The following is a 17495-nucleotide window of genomic DNA, read 5'->3' on the forward strand; positions in this document are numbered from 1 at the left end:
TATAATTTATGATGCTTTATTTTTCAGTTAAAGTCAGAAGATTATTCAACAAAATATTGCTCCCAAGCCCAACATACTCGAGTAAATGAAATTATGTCAGATAACATGAAAATTCAAAAATTATCCATAATTATAAACCCTCAACATGGTGGAGAGGGAGTTATTATTAGAATCCCTACCTGGGGAATTTTCTTTAGTTTTAAAACGAGTCAAATCAGCGACGGACATTTGCAACATCAGGGGCGTAGATGACATTGCCAAGCGTCAGGATACATCGCCGAGCTCTTTCTTGGCACTGGATGTAATCGCGATAAGGCGGGCAGAGAATGTCGTCCAACTTTGACATGGTCTGAAGGCAGCATTCCAACGCCCCGGCAAAGTTCCCTTGGTCGATGAGTTCGTTTCCACGATTGAACGACTCCTCCGTATCTTGCAAGGCTTGGAGACTCTGCAAGCATCAAGAAATTATTGACAAAATCAATCAATTTGGTACAAAACAATACAGTTCGCTGCACTATCCCGTCAACTTGAAAATCCATACACTGACATACTAAAAAATCTGGCACTTGTGTTTCTACTAAGACCTCGGATTTCGCTTCTTTCTCTTCAACCTTTGCCATCGTGACGCATGTCTCACAGGCACTCGTTATTTCATTTTGTTTTTGTTCTCGCTTTCTCAATAACGAATCTTGACAGTTGATCGAGTGGCGGCGGGGAATAGCAATCTATTCACGTACTTGCTAAGTACTTGCGTATTTACAATGTATATGGAGATAAAATCCCTCTCCTTTCCCCAACAAAATGACTTGCCTTGAAACGGGTTAATGACTTATTTCCCATTTTTGCAAACCGCGCGAAAAGTTTCCCAGTTTCGTGATCATTCGTCACTGCCACATGACAGGCGGGCAACGTTTATTGTCCAACGGCTTTTTTAAATGGTCGGCGAACGACTTGAACGCCCACGAATGCTTAGATAATTTCCCTCATTAATGACAGGAAATCTTGGGCAATATGGATTTATGATATTACACGACACTAAAACCTAAATTGTGTTCTTAGTAGCCCACCCGGCATATGTTCTTGCGGCTCTCCCTTTCGTTGAAATTCAATTTGCTTTCCCTTGTTTGTTTTTTTGGTAATCTTATTTGCTTTCAAGGTCCGCCCTTTTCTGTGCGGCTAATTTCAAGTTTCAACTGACAAGGCCACATTAGATACTCAAGTTGCCCAGCTGCTTGGGCTTGAAGTACTACGCTGGATGCGTACGTGCTTACGCGTAGGCAATTTACGCATAGGTGAGCTTACCTTGAGAATGTTGTTGCTCTTCTTACACGAAGGGCAGATGATGAACGGCGTCATGGTGTCGGATTGGACGACCAGCGGTTTGCGACAACGGCGATCGGCGCAGCGGAAACGGAGAGCTTCATCCGTCATCTCGCCGATCAGCGGCCAATTTTCCGTGCAAGGATTGCATCGACAATCGAACCAGTAGCGATCCTTGAGCGACCGCTGGCGATCCACTCGGCGCTTCTGAGTGAAAATCGGCCCGTAATTTTCGTTCACCATTTCCCCCGGCTGGAAACTCTTGATAGCCCTGAATAACCATCAATGGGTTAAGCTATTTTTATCAACGTGTTTCATTTAGAGCGAAGTTGACTTGTACCTAACCACCATGACGTCCCCGATGAAATGCCTGTTTCGTGGAAAGAAAGGGCGGCAATTAGTTGATAGAAAGCGAAAACTTATAGTGTAAACACGGAAAATATTATGAAGCACAAGTTGTGTTCAGTACCTGATTACACCGGGCTCGCAACTATGGTTTAAAAGCGCTACCTAAATACGCGAAACCAACAAAAAGCAGCGGGTTAATAATTGAACTTTCGACTACCGCGCAACAGGATCTCATTAGTTGCAGACAATCGAAGGGAGCACGCTCGCTCATTCTATTCCGCACCGGGATTTTAGGGATCTAAATTTGTAAGAATTCGAACGTATAGCGCTCGATTGTGCGTGAAGCACGCTGTAGAAGAAATCGCACAATGCCAAGCATCGGATTTGATGGAAGACGGAACAATAGGTGCAACCTTGAACCGCTTATATAACAGCGTTAACCATTATCCAAGTGCAGTGCTATTCGCATTGATTGTGTATGCGCGCAAATAATAAGTATACCGTCGAATAAACACCCGCTCCCAGAAAGAAGGTCTTGGCGCCTTCCATGCAGCCGGGGCGATCCATCCGCAATTCGGAAACTTCGTGCGCGTTAAATTGCAGGATCTGAAGATGTCTTAGCAACAACGAACCGATCCATCTCTCCTGGTCTGAAAGGGCTCCTATATACGACCAACAGGAAAACGAAGGAGGTGGCCATTAGCGAAGGAAAGACGGAAGTAAAGAAAAAGTCTGTGTGCTTGGTTGAATAAAGGAAACGGATCTCAAGCTCCTTATTCTTCCGGAAGGGTGATCATGTTTACTTCCCCTCCAATTGGCTGATTTGCCTCTTTTCAAAAGCGACAGGCACGCGTCCAAACAAGGAAAAGCTCTCAGAATCAGTTTCTTTCTTATGTGGTTCACAAGCTTCCACTCGTACACTCAAGCGCTCTGGCTGATAAAGTAAAATGTCGGCTACACTGCCTTGGCGATGTAATACCTGAAAATTTCAGATCTGTCGTATCTCTTGTTCCAAAATATCCGGCCACTTTCAAACATTTCAAGAGGAAATTGGCCATGAGTGTCACATGGAAGAAGCTCTCTTTGTTGCGAAGCGTGTCGTGGGTGACCAAATGGTACGTTTTGATGTACTTCTTTACGTCTTCGCTTAGGGCGGCTTTCTTCTGAATTGGGGAAAATTATTGTAGAAAGATGACGAATGGATTTCTTTAAAATAATTACCTGCAACTCGGGTTGCTCAATCACTGGTCGAACGTCCATGAAGAAACTCGGTGGGTGAATCGCTATCATACGCAACGATAAATAACCTGAAAAATAAAATAAAAGTTTTCTCATTAAATGATTTGTTTGCTGTTTGTAAACACGCGTACACTCGTATCCCTCGAGCGAAAAGGAGCCAATTATTTTCGGACAATTAATTAGAAAGAGGGCGATTTATTATGAAATATTTGGTACTTGTTTTTATCTAGAACAAACTTTGCCATTAATTGCCTCTTTTTTTCTCTTGGGATATAATTATCTGAAGTAATGTTTCTTGTATGTTTTACGATACATATGATGCTGATGCCAGCCGTGTAGAGACAACTCAGAATGGGGCACTCGGTGGCATGATAACTCTCCATTGCTCGACTACGGCAATTCACAGAGCAAAAAGAAACCAAATCGCAGTGGGAACACGGCAGCACTTCTCCAAGCTCCAGTCTGTAAAAAAATCCGAAAAATTTTCATTCGTCATTACATACATTTCCGTGTCGAATGGCAAAATGATGTTGCCAATAACTAGATTAATACACGCTCCATCAGCAAAAAATTGAATCAGGTCACTGAATTTTTATTGATTCTTTGCGCGGTAGCCTCTCAAAGGAGGAATATGATTGCCCCGACATCGTCGATGTTTGGGGGCGTGCATTTTTTCCCCCTGTGAAACCTTTTGTGAACCCTCGATATGAAAAGGGATCGTTGGACTGTGTGCTCCATCACTCCTGACTGACTTGAAATGCAATGGGCGGATCCGAGCGCCGCCATCTCTTCCGACGGATGACGGAAGGATATGACGAACTACTTATCCTGAAGACCTATCCGTCTTTGTCAGTCGATATATCGAAACGCCTGTTGTCGAGACTTGGTGGTCGTCAACTGAGAGGTAATGATGATGGGATGTGTTATAGGCCATAACATATTATTGATGGGCGTGAAGAATGAGTATAAACCATTACAAAGAAGAAAGAAAGCACTCACATTTGGTAGCAATGGTGGCAGTGCGTTGAAAATTTTTCGGGATTCATGACCGAAGCATAAGGAGCATCGACGGCAATTACGTCACCAACCCTTATCGGAGCAGCAGCCACACCGTACCGTCCCGACACGGCATCTTCTTCCACTAGGATCTTCTTGGAAAAGGACGGATGCTCGATGTTCCTGCCACCGACGATCTCAGGCGGACATTTTTTCCCATTATCTGTCGAGAAATTAAATGCACTCAAGTTTTCATGTCAACAAAAATATGATGATTGCTATAATCTACAGCAAGTCAACAAGTCTCCCGTTTCGGCTGACAAACCCTTGAGAAACTTTTGTTGTGCTATATTCTATGCATAAACCCCGATTAGATTATACTCCATGGACTCTATGTCATATAATGATTACTAGCCTTATGCTTTCCCCCTTTTTTCTCGTACAGTTTACTGGGTTGTTGTCAAGGTGACCATCTACTACGACATACTACTTGAAAGGGGATTTATATTTCTATTTCTTATTCTTATGGCTAGTGGGCATTGTGAATTGACTCTCCCGCCAACAAATAAACAAATTTCAAACTTTGATTGCGAAAAAAAAATAGAAAAGATTTTTCTTTAATTTTGAATTTAAGACTACAATTGACAGAAGATTTTAGCTGTCAAGTTTTTTTTTTTTTTTCATTCGAACTGATAAAATTAATTAGACTGTGCGTGAGTGAATGGGTGCACATCACTTATTATCTGACGGAGTTAATTGGGTATACTGTACCTCTTTTTGGTTGTATCAGTGAAGAGGAAGCACTCTCGGGAATCTTTCTGTTTGACGACTTAGATTCCTCCATTAATAGCTTAATATCTCGCACGAAGAGATCCCGTTTGGCAGGATCCAAGCGTGAATCATTAACGTCCTTCATTGCCGACTCACAGGCCGCAATGACTTGATCTGCCGGCTTGCCAAGAGCCATCAAACATTTAGCTTGTCTCTCGGCTAGTTTGTAACGCAACTCGGCGGGGTATCCGCTGGACAATGCTTGGTCAATATCGACTAGTGCTCTCGCGAATTCCGCCAGATGGAATAGAGCAGCCGAACGATTGGCGAACGCCATAGCGAGTTGCGGTTCTCCAGACTCTGTACAAAGACAAAACTGAACAGATTAACTTCATTATTTGTTTGAGATAAAGATACATGTGCATGAGAATGAATTTCTACTCGAAAGAAGCGGGTGGTGCTGCCATGCTCATTAGGTTCTATTTGCTTTGTTTTGCTTTTTAAACTTTCCCGGTCAAATACAAAAAGTAAACAGACGCGATAACGAGCAATTCTCACTAATAATAGGGCAGCACTGACAGACAAGCTGACAACCCAATAATCAATAATGATCTGTATCTAGATGGCTGGTTCTGATTGGCTTTAAAAAAAGAAAAGCGGGAACTTTAAAAGTTTAGATTGGCGAATAGATTTAAAGGTAAAAAAAAGTACAGCTACTTAAGCAGCTTGTTATATTTAACTGTTGCATCAATAGCCTAAACACTGATGTTAATTGGTTTTCTACCGTTAGTAATGTTGGTTGGCGCTTTCGAAACGGCTTCCGAGTAGAGCCGTACCGCACTCGGATAGTCTTTTTTCTTGAAAAATTCATTTCCTTCCGTCCTCTTCTTTTGCGCCACGGTGGCCGATTTGCTACTTGGGAGGGAATTGCCCATTGCTGATGACATCTCATGTGGCACTTCGTGGACATACGGCAGACTGTGGACGTAAACTAGTCGCTCCTCGTCGTTACGACAGGCTGACAGGCCCGCCAAGTCACCAATACAAAGCTTCTTCAGCACGGAAAGGTGGTACGTTTTGAAGAATCCATTCTTCTCGCCGAAGTTGTCGTCTTCTTCCATTTGTGATCTATTTCTAGCAAACACCAATAAAATAGTTTGTTATTATTATCAATTCTTGTACGGAAACTAAATGTACAGTCGTTCCACAGAGAGCAACAGTCTATATTTAGGCCGAATGTCGCGGAAGCTTCTTAATGTAAGTGAATCCACTCAATTGAGTTGACGTCGGTATCTGGCGCTCCTCCGTAATAAGAGCTACAACGAGTTTTGAGAAAAGGGCTTCTGATTACTTCGCTCACCCATAGCAACGTTACTAATTCACTCTTATATACAGCTAGCTCCGCTTATACCCAGAAAAAAAGTTAAGCTTTTGTCTTCGGTGAGCTCTTTCTTCAGACTCTCGTCCTGGTATGGACAAAAAGGATTCCTTCCTCTTGGCTTTCGCTATTTATAATACACAGCAAAAAATAAGAAGAGGACTTTGCACAGCCACTGGATTTCGGTAATTGATGCTTATTATACGAGGAGGCGCTTTTTTTTTAGAAATGATATTTTTTCTTGTTGGAATGATGATAATTGTGTTGTTACCAAAATGGATCCAGGCCAATCGTATCCTTTTCAAGTGACACTACATAACCTCACATGAACTAACTTCTACAATCATAACAGCACAAACGGATGGCTAGATCTCTACCCTATGCTGTACTAAATAAATAAAGATTCAAACTGTGTCAAACCCATCAGATGGAACAGGTGTTTCGTCTTCAATGGGTTTCTCAAGAGTGGAAGTTGAGTTGAAAAGTTTACGGGGGAATAAAATTCTAAGATTTCCATTACCTGATAGTACGAGTATGGTAGGATGGACGTAAAAACGTTTTAGCAACAAATTATAAGAAATCAAACATTTACCTGTAGCTTAAATTTTCCTGTCACTCTTCTTATCTCTTTCAAAAATCTTTCGTTTCCCATCTATGCGTACACTTCGTTTCATTTTCGTAAAAAGTAATAAACTAAATCAAAAATCAGCAAAAACGACAAGAAAAATAATGGCAAAGCAGACGAAACTTGCCTTATTCAATACACACTTGATGAATCGATTTTCAATCTCAAAAATCGATAGTTTGCCTCTCAATCCAAACCGCTCAAAAACATCAAAAAGCGATTCGGCGAATAGCGAGAGCGAGAGAATTCGAATTTCCACTTTATTAACCAAATTTGTTGTGACTTTTTTCTAGGACATCACATGAAACAGTTTCCTTTTTACATGTTTCCCCGTCCTATACTCGTCTTAAAAATTAAACCTAGACCCACAAAACTTTATAAAAAGGTAAAACTAACTAATATTATATAAGACCTAAACCAGTGAAACAGCTTATCAAAGGTCACAATCAAAACATCCATACAGTTTTTCTCTTTAGTTGTACAACTTGAGTGAGATCGAACATTATAGTCAACCTAGCAACCAAGTACAACACATGTTAAAATAAAACAAACAACGCCGTTTACTTACACCCCCAAAGTGATTTCAAAGGATTCTTACGATTTTTTTTTTCAAGCAGGCGTGACTTGGTGATAAAACTCAACGGTAGCTTACAACGACGAAAAGGGATATGCAAAGTTGGGTGTTTTGAATGAAGCGCCAGAAATCTCGAGAAATCTCTTAATTAGCAATTAGCATCGCAATCAACACGGAATCTTTCTCTACTCGACCCAGTTTAAGTGACTATGCGCAACTCAAACGTCAACATATTATGTTTGGCTGTTCTGCTGTTGAAACCGGAATCTGTATTAAGCACCAACCTCTGAGCCCTCATCACACGGTGCGTGAAATACAAAAATTGTGAACTCGGAAGGACACAGTCAAGCAGTTATTAAACGAACAATCAGTCTGAATATTTCCGTCTGTTTCTTGCTAATTATTAAAGAACCGTTGTTATTACTCACTTTCAAGGCGGTTTGTAATTGAGAAAATTTCCCGTAAAATACAGTGTCAACACGGGAGTTTCACAGTTGCAGCCGAATTTCAGTAGCGAAGAATCTGACTGAACAGTGTCCCGAACTGGATTTGTCAGAAAACGTGAGGGAACTAAGGAAGCGGATGCACTGGAACAGCGCGTGAAGCTCTAGCGAAGAAAAGCGTCAATTTTATCCCGTTTTTTGTTTTTCAGCAGACCCTTGCAGACTGATCTATTTTCGTCCGGAGTGAACGCATTCCCAATCCCGCTTGTTGGGAAAAATACGGAGCACGTAAACCATAAGGACTGGCGCTCCATATATCTCTCGGCTGCTTCAGCGCTGCTTACCCCCCAAAGTCCGCCAGACTTTCATCCCCGCTGCTCGCTCTTGTTTCCCCGCGCTGCCACTTAATATTCTATTTCAAGATGAGTTTCATTAAGTGGCTGCTGGCGGTGGGTTTTTTATTTTTCGAGGGTTCCTTCATCCGCTTTTGAATATTCCATAATAGACATAACGAGTTCCACTTTTTTGTGTGACACAATCCTACTACTCTTTCCGCGTACTGTGTAACATGCTGTCCAACTGTCGGAAATCGGGAAGTTCAGCGCTCTAAGAGAGATCAACTATTCTAAGCCAAATATACAACAGTGGACTGGTCTGACATACATGGCAATAGTCCGGAGTGTAATCTTTTTGCTATTTTGAATTTTCATTTTTATTCTTATTACTCCTATTCAATTCTTTTTTTTTTCTGTTCTTTTCGCACAGCCTTTTAGTGGAACGGATGTTGTCGGATCAAGCAAAGATTTGTTGGATTTGATAGCCACCAGGCAGCATCTATTGGTGGGAACTTTATCCCGATTCGCAACATGTGACAGTATTCCCGCCACTCGTATGAATTTCCATGCGAGTGTACCATTTTCTTTTGTGTACACTCGGCATCGATCCAAAATATTAAATATAGACATATAAGCACTATGTTTGTGTTTTTTAAATAACGGATACTCGATGCACCGGTGTAGTGCTCCGCTATACGCTGTCACATTTACTAAACGGAATTATGTTTATCCTTGTCAGCCTATCCGTCCGGAGCGAAGAATATAAGGATCGTAGAGGACAAATATTATTACGGGGTCAATAAGGGACGAAAAAGCAGGAAATGCAGCAGCATAAAACACTATAAAGAAGCGCAATATAGCACTCATTAAAAAGAACAACTTGCCCATTTGTCCATGATTCAGTAAAGAAAACATCAGTCGCTAGTGACCACTCATGTTCGAGCACTCACCATAGCGATAAACTCCCCCCCAGGAAGAAGAAGAAGAAGAAAGGAACGAAACAAGATCACCTGGTGACATTCGACGGCGCAAATCAAAAGAGAGGCCCAAGCGCATCAGTCCCTAAAAGGGAAAAGACGATAGGAAATAAAAAGAATGGGCACTGAACTAAAGATCAAGCGCTTGTACGAGTTACCAGGTTACACATTGATGCACCTTTGTCGCGCCTGTCATGTGTGTCACCGTCGATCTTGGGTAGTCAAGCCCTCGGAGCCAACGAACTCTGGACAATATTAGTAACCGGATATCTCCATACGCAACGCAGGATCTCGAGGGATACAACATGCAATAGACAACATTCTAATGTTGGGCAATCTATGTGACAACCTCCTGGGGTACGCGTACGCCGATGACATTGTCGCATAGATTTATCAAGACAGGCGTTATGTGGTGACATGATGTCACTCTTGACGATATTTATACCGCTCTTGACTTACTCTATTTATGAAAGTCAACTTTCTATATGCATACAAAGCGCAATTGATGTGGCTGAGTTGATGTGTTTCGCATTCGCATAAAATATTACTCTTTTCCGAATGGCTGAAGAATAAATGATGACAGCGATAGATAATCAAACATGTAATCTATTCATCGCGATGCAGGACGCACAACCATACGTGGTGTTGGATATTCAATAAGGTGCCACAAAGAACGGAAGCGATACCACAAAGTCCGTTATTGACATCCGACACATCTTTATTCCCCACTGTCTGCAGCGGCAGCTGTTCTATATTACAGTAAATATGCTCGTGATATTGCAAGTATTTCCGCAATATTGCTCTTGGATTTCTCGAATATACATGATGGCGTGACCGCGACTTACTTTCAACGGGAACGCCTATCAACTTGATCCTATGGAAAAAGGAAAGACGTCGTACCCCATATAACTTTCTGATATCAAACTCTCCAAGGTGGAATTCTTTTTTTTTTTTTTGTGAGCGAATTATTTTCCGGTCCACCTAGTACTTGCTTGTTTGTTTAATTTCTTTTTTTTTTCTTACTTTCTTTCTCGTAACGCTAGGCAGAATTCATCCAAGATATTGTAAACACGTGTACAACGTGACTGACATTAGCACAGCCTCTTGAAAATGTCCTCACGTAGTGCGCCGATCAAGTTTCGATCGTCCGGGAACCCAAGTCTTGTTATATCTGACGAAGATTGAGGAACACGATAAAAGCTTACAGAAAGCCATGTTCCAACCTATATAGCACAGGCCTACATATATATATATTCAATTTGTACATTTTCTATTTTGTTTCTACTTGGTTTTTAACCGTTACCATGGTGAACAAATATATATTGAGATTCAAGATAACCTTCTATAAGATTTAAGGAGTTATAGTTTGTTCGGCATATTCTTTTAACTATGTAGGACGCGAAATGAAAAAAAAAAAACGGTGAAGCAGCGCCAGCGATATCTTTCCGGCCGAGTCAGTGAAGCAGGGCCCATCTAAACATGTCAACTTGAACATGAAAGAAGAGCCAGTTGAAAAATGAAATCTCATTTTCAAAACTCTCAGAATTTGCCCTTGTAGTACCGCACATGTACTGTGCGCGTTGCCTCAATGACAGCTGTTGTGCCCGTTCGAGGTACACCGCCATCATACGCCGGCAACTGATCTATTTAGGTTGATTCTAATCACTGACGACGCCCACCAAAAAATTGAGATTCGTTCCTCCCCATCAGCGACTGAAAAGCGTCAATTCAATTAGCTAAGAGGAAACGAGAATAAAGGCGAATGGAAAAGAGTTTTGGCTGCCGTTCGGCTGTCGGGAGCGGTGCATTGTTACAATGCACCACCCCATCATGCAACCATCGAAAACAGGATCCCCAACTACAAAGAGCAAACAACGACTGGCAAAATGAGAAATCAACAGTCGTCCTTTGTTGACATTTTAATCAGAGCGGGATAACAGCGAGCTTCCATATTGGATTGGATTTTAACAACTCAATATGTACAACATCTGACTAGTGTAGAATTCGGATACAGTATCAATTGAGTTGCAGGAATGTTCCTTCTATATATTTTGCACATTTCTTGGGTTTTTATTCCGCATTGAACAACACATAGCAACCTAGCATCCAAGAGAAACGCTAGTCGTCGTCGAGCTCTAAGCCTTTATATCATTTCAATAAGAAAATAGTTTTCTGAATTCTTTTTTTCAATAGGAGGATGCTAGAACATATCGGTAAAAAGATAAAAAGAATTTATGAATTATTGAAGCGCCTCGAACGGATGATATGCGGGAAATTTTTCATTTCTTTATAACCTCCCCTCTTTTAAAATAATAAAGGATCAGACCATGATTTATCCCTCTAAAGATCAACATTTTCGTTTTGAGAAATAAAGCTAGCGACTCACTTCGAAAAATCACCATAAACCGAACAGTAAAGATGTTGTTATGAATTGAGTGCAGCAACTGTTTTTACTTGTACGAATGAAATTTGTAATTGTTGAACACGAAAATGGTGTCTGCCCGCAATCTTTTATTTTTAGCATTCCTTCATCCCTTTGTAATGCGAAACAACGCGCTACACGGTACTGTACGTAAGGTTGGATTGACCAGCATCATTATTCGTTTCTTTTGTTGATCTAATAGTCGAATCTAGTCTTGGAATAGATGGTGGTCTGCGAGCATCATTCACGGAGCCCTATCGCACGTATATACGTGTACGACCATCTCTTCTTCTATCCAATCAATCCTTTCGCAATGTTTGAAGACCGCAAAACGAGTAACATCGATTTAGATTTAGCCTTTTTGGCTGCATTCCATATCGGGATAAGAACCCACCGAAACAGAGAGCACAGAGCTCAGGAGATTGATAAATCTACTGTTCCTTTTGTGTCGCTCATACTTGTCGGATGCGATGGATGAATGATCCTTCCGCTTTTTTGAGCACGAGAAACTAGCCTGTGGCACTATGAAAATACGGTGTCGTGATTGAAACCATCCGAATGTCATCTGTAACTCGATGCGAATCTCTACAGTCCATTCATCACGGCCGCCGCCCGTACGTTTGAATCGGAGCCTACAAGTGTATACAGAAGGGACTTTTATGACGGCCATAATGGCACTGCTACTACACGAATTCAATGCGTTTTCCTTCAGTGGCCAGAGGGGCTCTTCGAGCTCTAAACAAATATCATTTTTATACGGAGGGGGGCTTGCTGCACCAACAGGATGTCATGCCGATTTTCAATCTACTGCTGCCCACGTGACGTTATGCCGCTCCGGTAAATGTCTCCGCCATGGGGACGGCAGTCAAGAAGAAGAAGTGCCTTCAATCACAGTCGGTGATTCGATGTGTCCCAAGTTACTCGACAAATTCCGAATCGTTACGTCGAAAAGTGCATTTGGATTGTGACCGGATGTATAGGGCAGATTGCAAATGACTTCTCGATCGGCTATATATGTGCGGGCACACGAGCCATCGCTTGCGATCGAGCAATATCCTAAGAATCGCTCCGATTCGTTACGGCGCTAATAAAATCTCATAGCCTCTACCAAACTTTGTCTCTCGTCCCGCGCCCTCTGCTGTGCACTATACTACCTACCGCTGGTTCGAAAAGAAAAGAACGCATAAACCAAATTATTGTCCCATGAAAGGCAAAAGGTAAAGTCAAAGTACCAAACTTATTATTGACGGATTGTTACTCCACTTTTTCCGGCAGACTTTCGGGGGGGGGGGGGGACCAAGGGCAAACATACGTCCGTCGCTCTGGCTGCTGCGCAACACACAACAGTAAAATAATACAATATCGCGGGCAAGTTATTGTCACAACACTTACTATACCGGCGAACAGCACATATGTAAGTTCCAGCTGCTTTATTGTGTATAGAGTCCCAGAGTCACGTTCACGTTGCCGTCGATGCGGGACAGTCTCGGATACGTCCGAATGCAAATATGTGTGCAGACGGGCGTGAAAGCCGTGAGAGAAGTTGGAATTGGCAAGTGAAGGAATAGTATAAACAGTGTCTCTCGCCATTCCGGCCGATTTCGCAGTCGACACGTTTACAAAGAGATGATGCGAATTTCTTTTAAATTAAACGAATCGTCTATCTGAGAGATTTCCCAGGACGGTGTCTATTCTCTCCGCTTTCTTTCACGTCTTTTCTCTTCAATCTCAGCAGCTTCCCAATGTTGAAAAAAGAAAACCCTAGAGGTTTGATTGCTCGATAAAGTTGTGTGGCTTACTTCGGGCGAGAATATTTTTCTTGTTGCCTTATGCCAGCCCCTTTAACTCCTTTCGCTCTCCGCGTCTAAACGCCCAGCCATCCATCTCGATTCAGTTCATCGGTCCTTTATATATGTGTGTGTATAACGCATAAAAGAAGGAAAAATGAAACCGCGCCTAGCAGATCACACCGTTGTTGTGTATATGACGGCGGGGGGTACTACTGTGCTGAAGAATAAAAAACGAGGCCTTGCCAACTTAATTGAAACTGCCTGAGCCAAAAAAGTAAGCTGAGAAGAAGAAAAGTCAAAAATCAAAAGCCTCGATATGAAAAAGTCATTTTTTAAAAATCCGTGTGCTTCAGCGCGAAATTGATAAGATTGTAAGAGCGGTTCTTTTATACACACAGTTAGCGCAGCTCGTTCACTATTTTCTTTTTTCCACTGACATACTATATACCGAGCATCTCAAAGGCCTTGTATATCCTAATTGTATTTATTATTATATATTGTAAAGAAGAAGGAAAAGGCGAACAAAGTAATAATACAAAATTCTCCCTGGGTCTTCTTTTCTTAATAACGTTGTCTGGGTGACGATAGCTTGCGCCATTGCAAACTAACTTTAGATTTGGGCCAGCGTCCTCTATTCCACCCTTCATCTTTGACGTTATAGAATATCACGATTCGTCATTATTTTCCTTTTAACGTACAATGTTGAGGAGCTCATCTGGGTCGCTGCCTAGGTCATTTCACGATAATTTTGCAGACGTCATCGACCGGAGTGGACAACATATTTTTTTCCATTTCTCTTCACATTTATTTACCTTTTCTTTTTCCGACGTTTATTTTATGTTTGATCGCCCATTTATTACAGTCCAAAACCCAAAACGAACCCAAAACGAACCCAAAACTTTTGTTTCCCGATTATTTCCATTTCTCTTTTTGGAGTTTTGAATTGGCATCTTGCGTGGACACCAATTAATGTGGGGCAGAGACAATGGATGCGCATACGTAATATTGCATAGATTTAACCGACAGGTTCCATACTTAATTATTCTAAGCTGATTTGTTGGCTGACTGGCTGACTGACAATAAATCATGTCCAGTCCGATCAACAATTATCAATCAAGCGACAGCAATTGTTGTTGGTAGCTAACAGAAGTCAAGTCACTTGAGCTGCTGCAAAGGTCTCTGGGTTGATGAACAAACTTCAACGGGATTCGGACTTTAGCGACCACTCTTGTGTCCAACTTGCGCGTATTTATTGATATTACACATGTATAACAGTTACAAGCCTCGTTCTCAAACATTAACACACCCCCCTTGAGCCCCTCTAACCTCGAATGGGGATGTATTCGGCGGTGGTCGTTTTCTTTTGGTCATAACCCGATAGGATTTTATCGGCGGCCGAAGAACATTAAAGGCGGCAGCTACCCTCGCTCAACCCCTGTTGGTTTAGTCTTTTCACGGAGTTATTTTGTTATTTAAAGAAAAAGAAAAAAGAATGAAGACGCGCCAGCAGAGGAGATGAGAAACATGTTACGAAGAATTCGACAATATTGGCTGGCCTGGAGCCATACATTCGAGAATCGAATTCTGCTGCCTATGCCAATCGATGTAAAAGAACGAGATGAAGTTGTTTCCTACTTTAGCCTTTTATTTCAGTAAACCGGACGATTTTCTAAAAGGACAACTTCTAATATATACCAAAAGTGTACACAGACTTCAACATGGAGGCGTTAATTGTTGCTAAAAAAATCTAATGGGCGACGAGATGGAAAAGTCAACCAAAGAGACAAAAGTTGAAACGCCCAAACAAAAATCGTCTTGTTATAGTTGTTACGATTACGCTAACAATCCAATCAAGAGTATTGATCTGGCGGTGAAAGGGTTCGGCTATCGGATGTCGAAAAGCACTCGACAACATCTCAAAACGAAACACTGCCACCAGCCTTTTATTTCGCGTATTTCCAGTTTCTCTCGTCGTTATTTGCTCTTCTTGGGTTTTACGGTGAGGTTGTACACCCAGCAGCTCGCCCTTCTGTCAATCCCAGCTCTCAATCGCCTCTAAAAGGGCACGAAATTGACCACCCGACACGACCCTTGTGAATTCACTCTGCAATGTGTAGACCACCAGTCTCGAATTACAGCCCCTGACTGACGCTGATGGCAAAAAAAGGGAATAGGGAAAAAGAAGGGAAAATTTAAAAGGTGGCAGAAAATGAAGAAAAGAAAGAGCTCGATCGAATTCGTCGAAAATAATATCAGCTGGGCACCGTGACGACTTCACACTTGATAAATAAAAGAGCCTGATCAAATGTCGTGAAAAACCCTAGCCTATTGAGGACACGACAACAAGCGCGATGGATCGGATAACTGGCGTGGTGACTCCTCAAAGAATCCAGTTAAAGGGTGTTCTACATAACACCACGCCGTATTATGTGGTGCACTGCATAACATTTAGCTCAATTATGGGTTTCACAGGACACGATAACAGTGGCAGAGAAAGAAAAAAAAAAGAGTGCCACAACGATGGGAGAGAGATAGGTGGACGACGAGTCAGACCCAGCCATACGGAGAAATGTTGTCTACTCTATTCGAAACCAAAGATTTGAGGACATATTTGTGAAACCAGTTGCCCTGGACGGCAACCAAATCAGCCAGCGATCGAACAACTCCTTATAAACTATTATGACTATACTGCCTTCCCTGCTGCTGGTAAACTCCCAACAAGGAAATTTCGCGTTAGAGCTGATTTGAATTCCCAATCCCCCAGATTGAATTTTCCACCAAATAGGGTTTGATCGCCGAAGATGTGAGCTTTTAAATAAATTGGCGGAAAAAAAAGAACTTTGTCTATTTCAGAAAAAAAAAGAAGGAAAAATTAAATAAAACAAAGCAATAAGGGAAAGCCAACAGAGAGAAAAGGCGGGGCCGTGACAAACCGCGCACGTTCGTCCGTTTTTTTCTGTACGTGTGTGTGTTTGCGGGGGCTGGGAGGACGCCTCTATTATAGCGACGCTCCGTCACCAGCGGCTTCCAGTTCATAGTCTAGCCTCTTAGCGAGCTATTCGCACTCTCTACGCTCTCCCGAGTTTTCAATCTAAACAGTCCGAGTCCGCCCTTCTCTATTGTATCACAGTGTGTCGCCCATTTTCTGACCAGCAGTGATCCTTGCGATGCATTATTAAATTTTTTTCCCGTCAGACATTTAAATCATCTTGTCGCCCGTTTCTTTTCCGAAAATTCAAAATGGAACAATTCCACAACGAGAGCCACTGGCCAATGAATTGCACCGACAAGTTGAACTGCACCAACTTGTCTGCCGACGTGATTGAATTCGTCCGCAATGAGACGTGCACGAATGATTATTGCGAGACGGACGATGACTACATTGACCGAATCGAGGCGTACATGTTTCCATCCGTCTACGAGTGGATTCTGATTGGCCTCCACTGCATGGTCTTTATCGTCGGCCTGGTCGGCAATTTCTTGGTCTGTCTGGCTGTCTACCGCAATCACACGATGCGAACCGTCACCAATATGTTCATCGTCAATTTGGCCATCGCCGATTTTCTCGTCATATTCCTCTGCCTGCCTCCGACCGTCTTGTGGGACATCACCGAGACTTGGTTCATGGGCAGCACCCTCTGTAAAATCATCCCATACTTTCAGGTAAAAACAAAAACAAAAACAAAAAGCCTCAACTAGCTGTTAATTAATCGATAAGCCTTTCAATTTCCATAAGCTAAAATGTATAGTCGATTATTAGTTGGCGAGTCGAAGCCAAACAAACAAGTGCAGACAAATTCGCTCAATTGGTTTCGAATCGCCCCACGTCAAACGGCTACATTTAGAAAAGCCCTTGAAAGTGATATACAAGCGTGAACTACACGCATTTAACGACCTTCGAATTCCCAGCCTGTTTTTGAACGGCTTGTATCGAATAGAGCGCCGTCCTACTATAAAGCAGTGGCCACGAAGAGCGGGAGTAAATATTTATCCGAGTACCTACTATTGCACAACTTGTAAAATAACTTGTAAAATAGACGCAATTCGTACATAGGGGGTCGGTGCAATAGAAGCCAAACTAGTTTCTTGGCCGGCCCATGTTAGATGTTTATTACAGATAGGTTTTGTGACAGGGCATGTTATTCCAGTGAACAGCACCCTACGTTGAATCCTGTCGGTCAGCGACACCACAGTATAACACAACAATCATATCGCTCTTTCCTCGTCCACCACCACCACCCCCAGCATCCGCACAACCTCATCCGGTTTTCCTTTCC

At 42.2% G+C, this 17495-nt stretch overlaps 2 protein-coding genes across 8 annotated transcripts in view; one reads left to right on the top strand and one right to left on the bottom strand.

The window, feature by feature from the left end:
• Positions 1-17495, bottom strand: part of LOC124191981 (SET and MYND domain-containing protein 4-like) — a 21984-nt gene continuing 4489 nt past the window's right edge. The window contains exons 1-12 of one of the 6 annotated variants that reach the window (XM_046585066.1): positions 7680-7853; positions 5459-5808; positions 4675-5034; positions 3907-4126; positions 3221-3369; positions 2890-2975; positions 2648-2828; positions 2170-2330; positions 1790-1830; positions 1661-1690; positions 1303-1591; positions 1-448 (exon numbers count right to left, since the gene is read on the bottom strand). In XM_046585066.1, the coding sequence (XP_046441022.1) occupies positions 215-448; positions 1303-1591; positions 1661-1690; positions 1790-1830; positions 2170-2330; positions 2648-2828; positions 2890-2975; positions 3221-3369; positions 3907-4126; positions 4675-5034; positions 5459-5795 (2088 nt within the window). In that variant the 5' untranslated portion in view covers positions 5796-5808; positions 7680-7853 and the 3' untranslated portion in view covers positions 1-214. Of the gene's footprint in view, positions 449-1302; positions 1592-1660; positions 1691-1789; positions 1831-2169; positions 2331-2647; positions 2832-2889; positions 2976-3220; positions 3370-3906; positions 4127-4674; positions 5035-5458; positions 5809-6644; positions 6779-7679; positions 7854-17495 lie in introns of those variants that run through there. The other 5 variants (XM_046585064.1, XM_046585061.1, XM_046585063.1 and 2 more) reach the window with 5 other exon arrangements.
• Positions 16239-17495, top strand: part of LOC124191982 (orexin/Hypocretin receptor type 1-like) — a 16682-nt gene continuing 15425 nt past the window's right edge. The window contains exon 1 of one of the 2 annotated variants that reach the window (XM_046585069.1): positions 16239-16881. In XM_046585069.1, coding sequence (XP_046441025.1) covers positions 16459-16881 — 423 coding nt within the window. In that variant the 5' untranslated portion in view covers positions 16239-16458. The remainder of the gene's footprint in view (positions 16882-17495) is intronic. The other variant, XM_046585067.1, reaches the window with a different exon arrangement.

Source organism: Daphnia pulex, chromosome 4 (assembly GCF_021134715.1).
Source record: "Daphnia pulex isolate KAP4 chromosome 4, ASM2113471v1".
Classification (NCBI taxonomy): Eukaryota; Metazoa; Arthropoda; class Branchiopoda; order Diplostraca; family Daphniidae; genus Daphnia; species Daphnia pulex.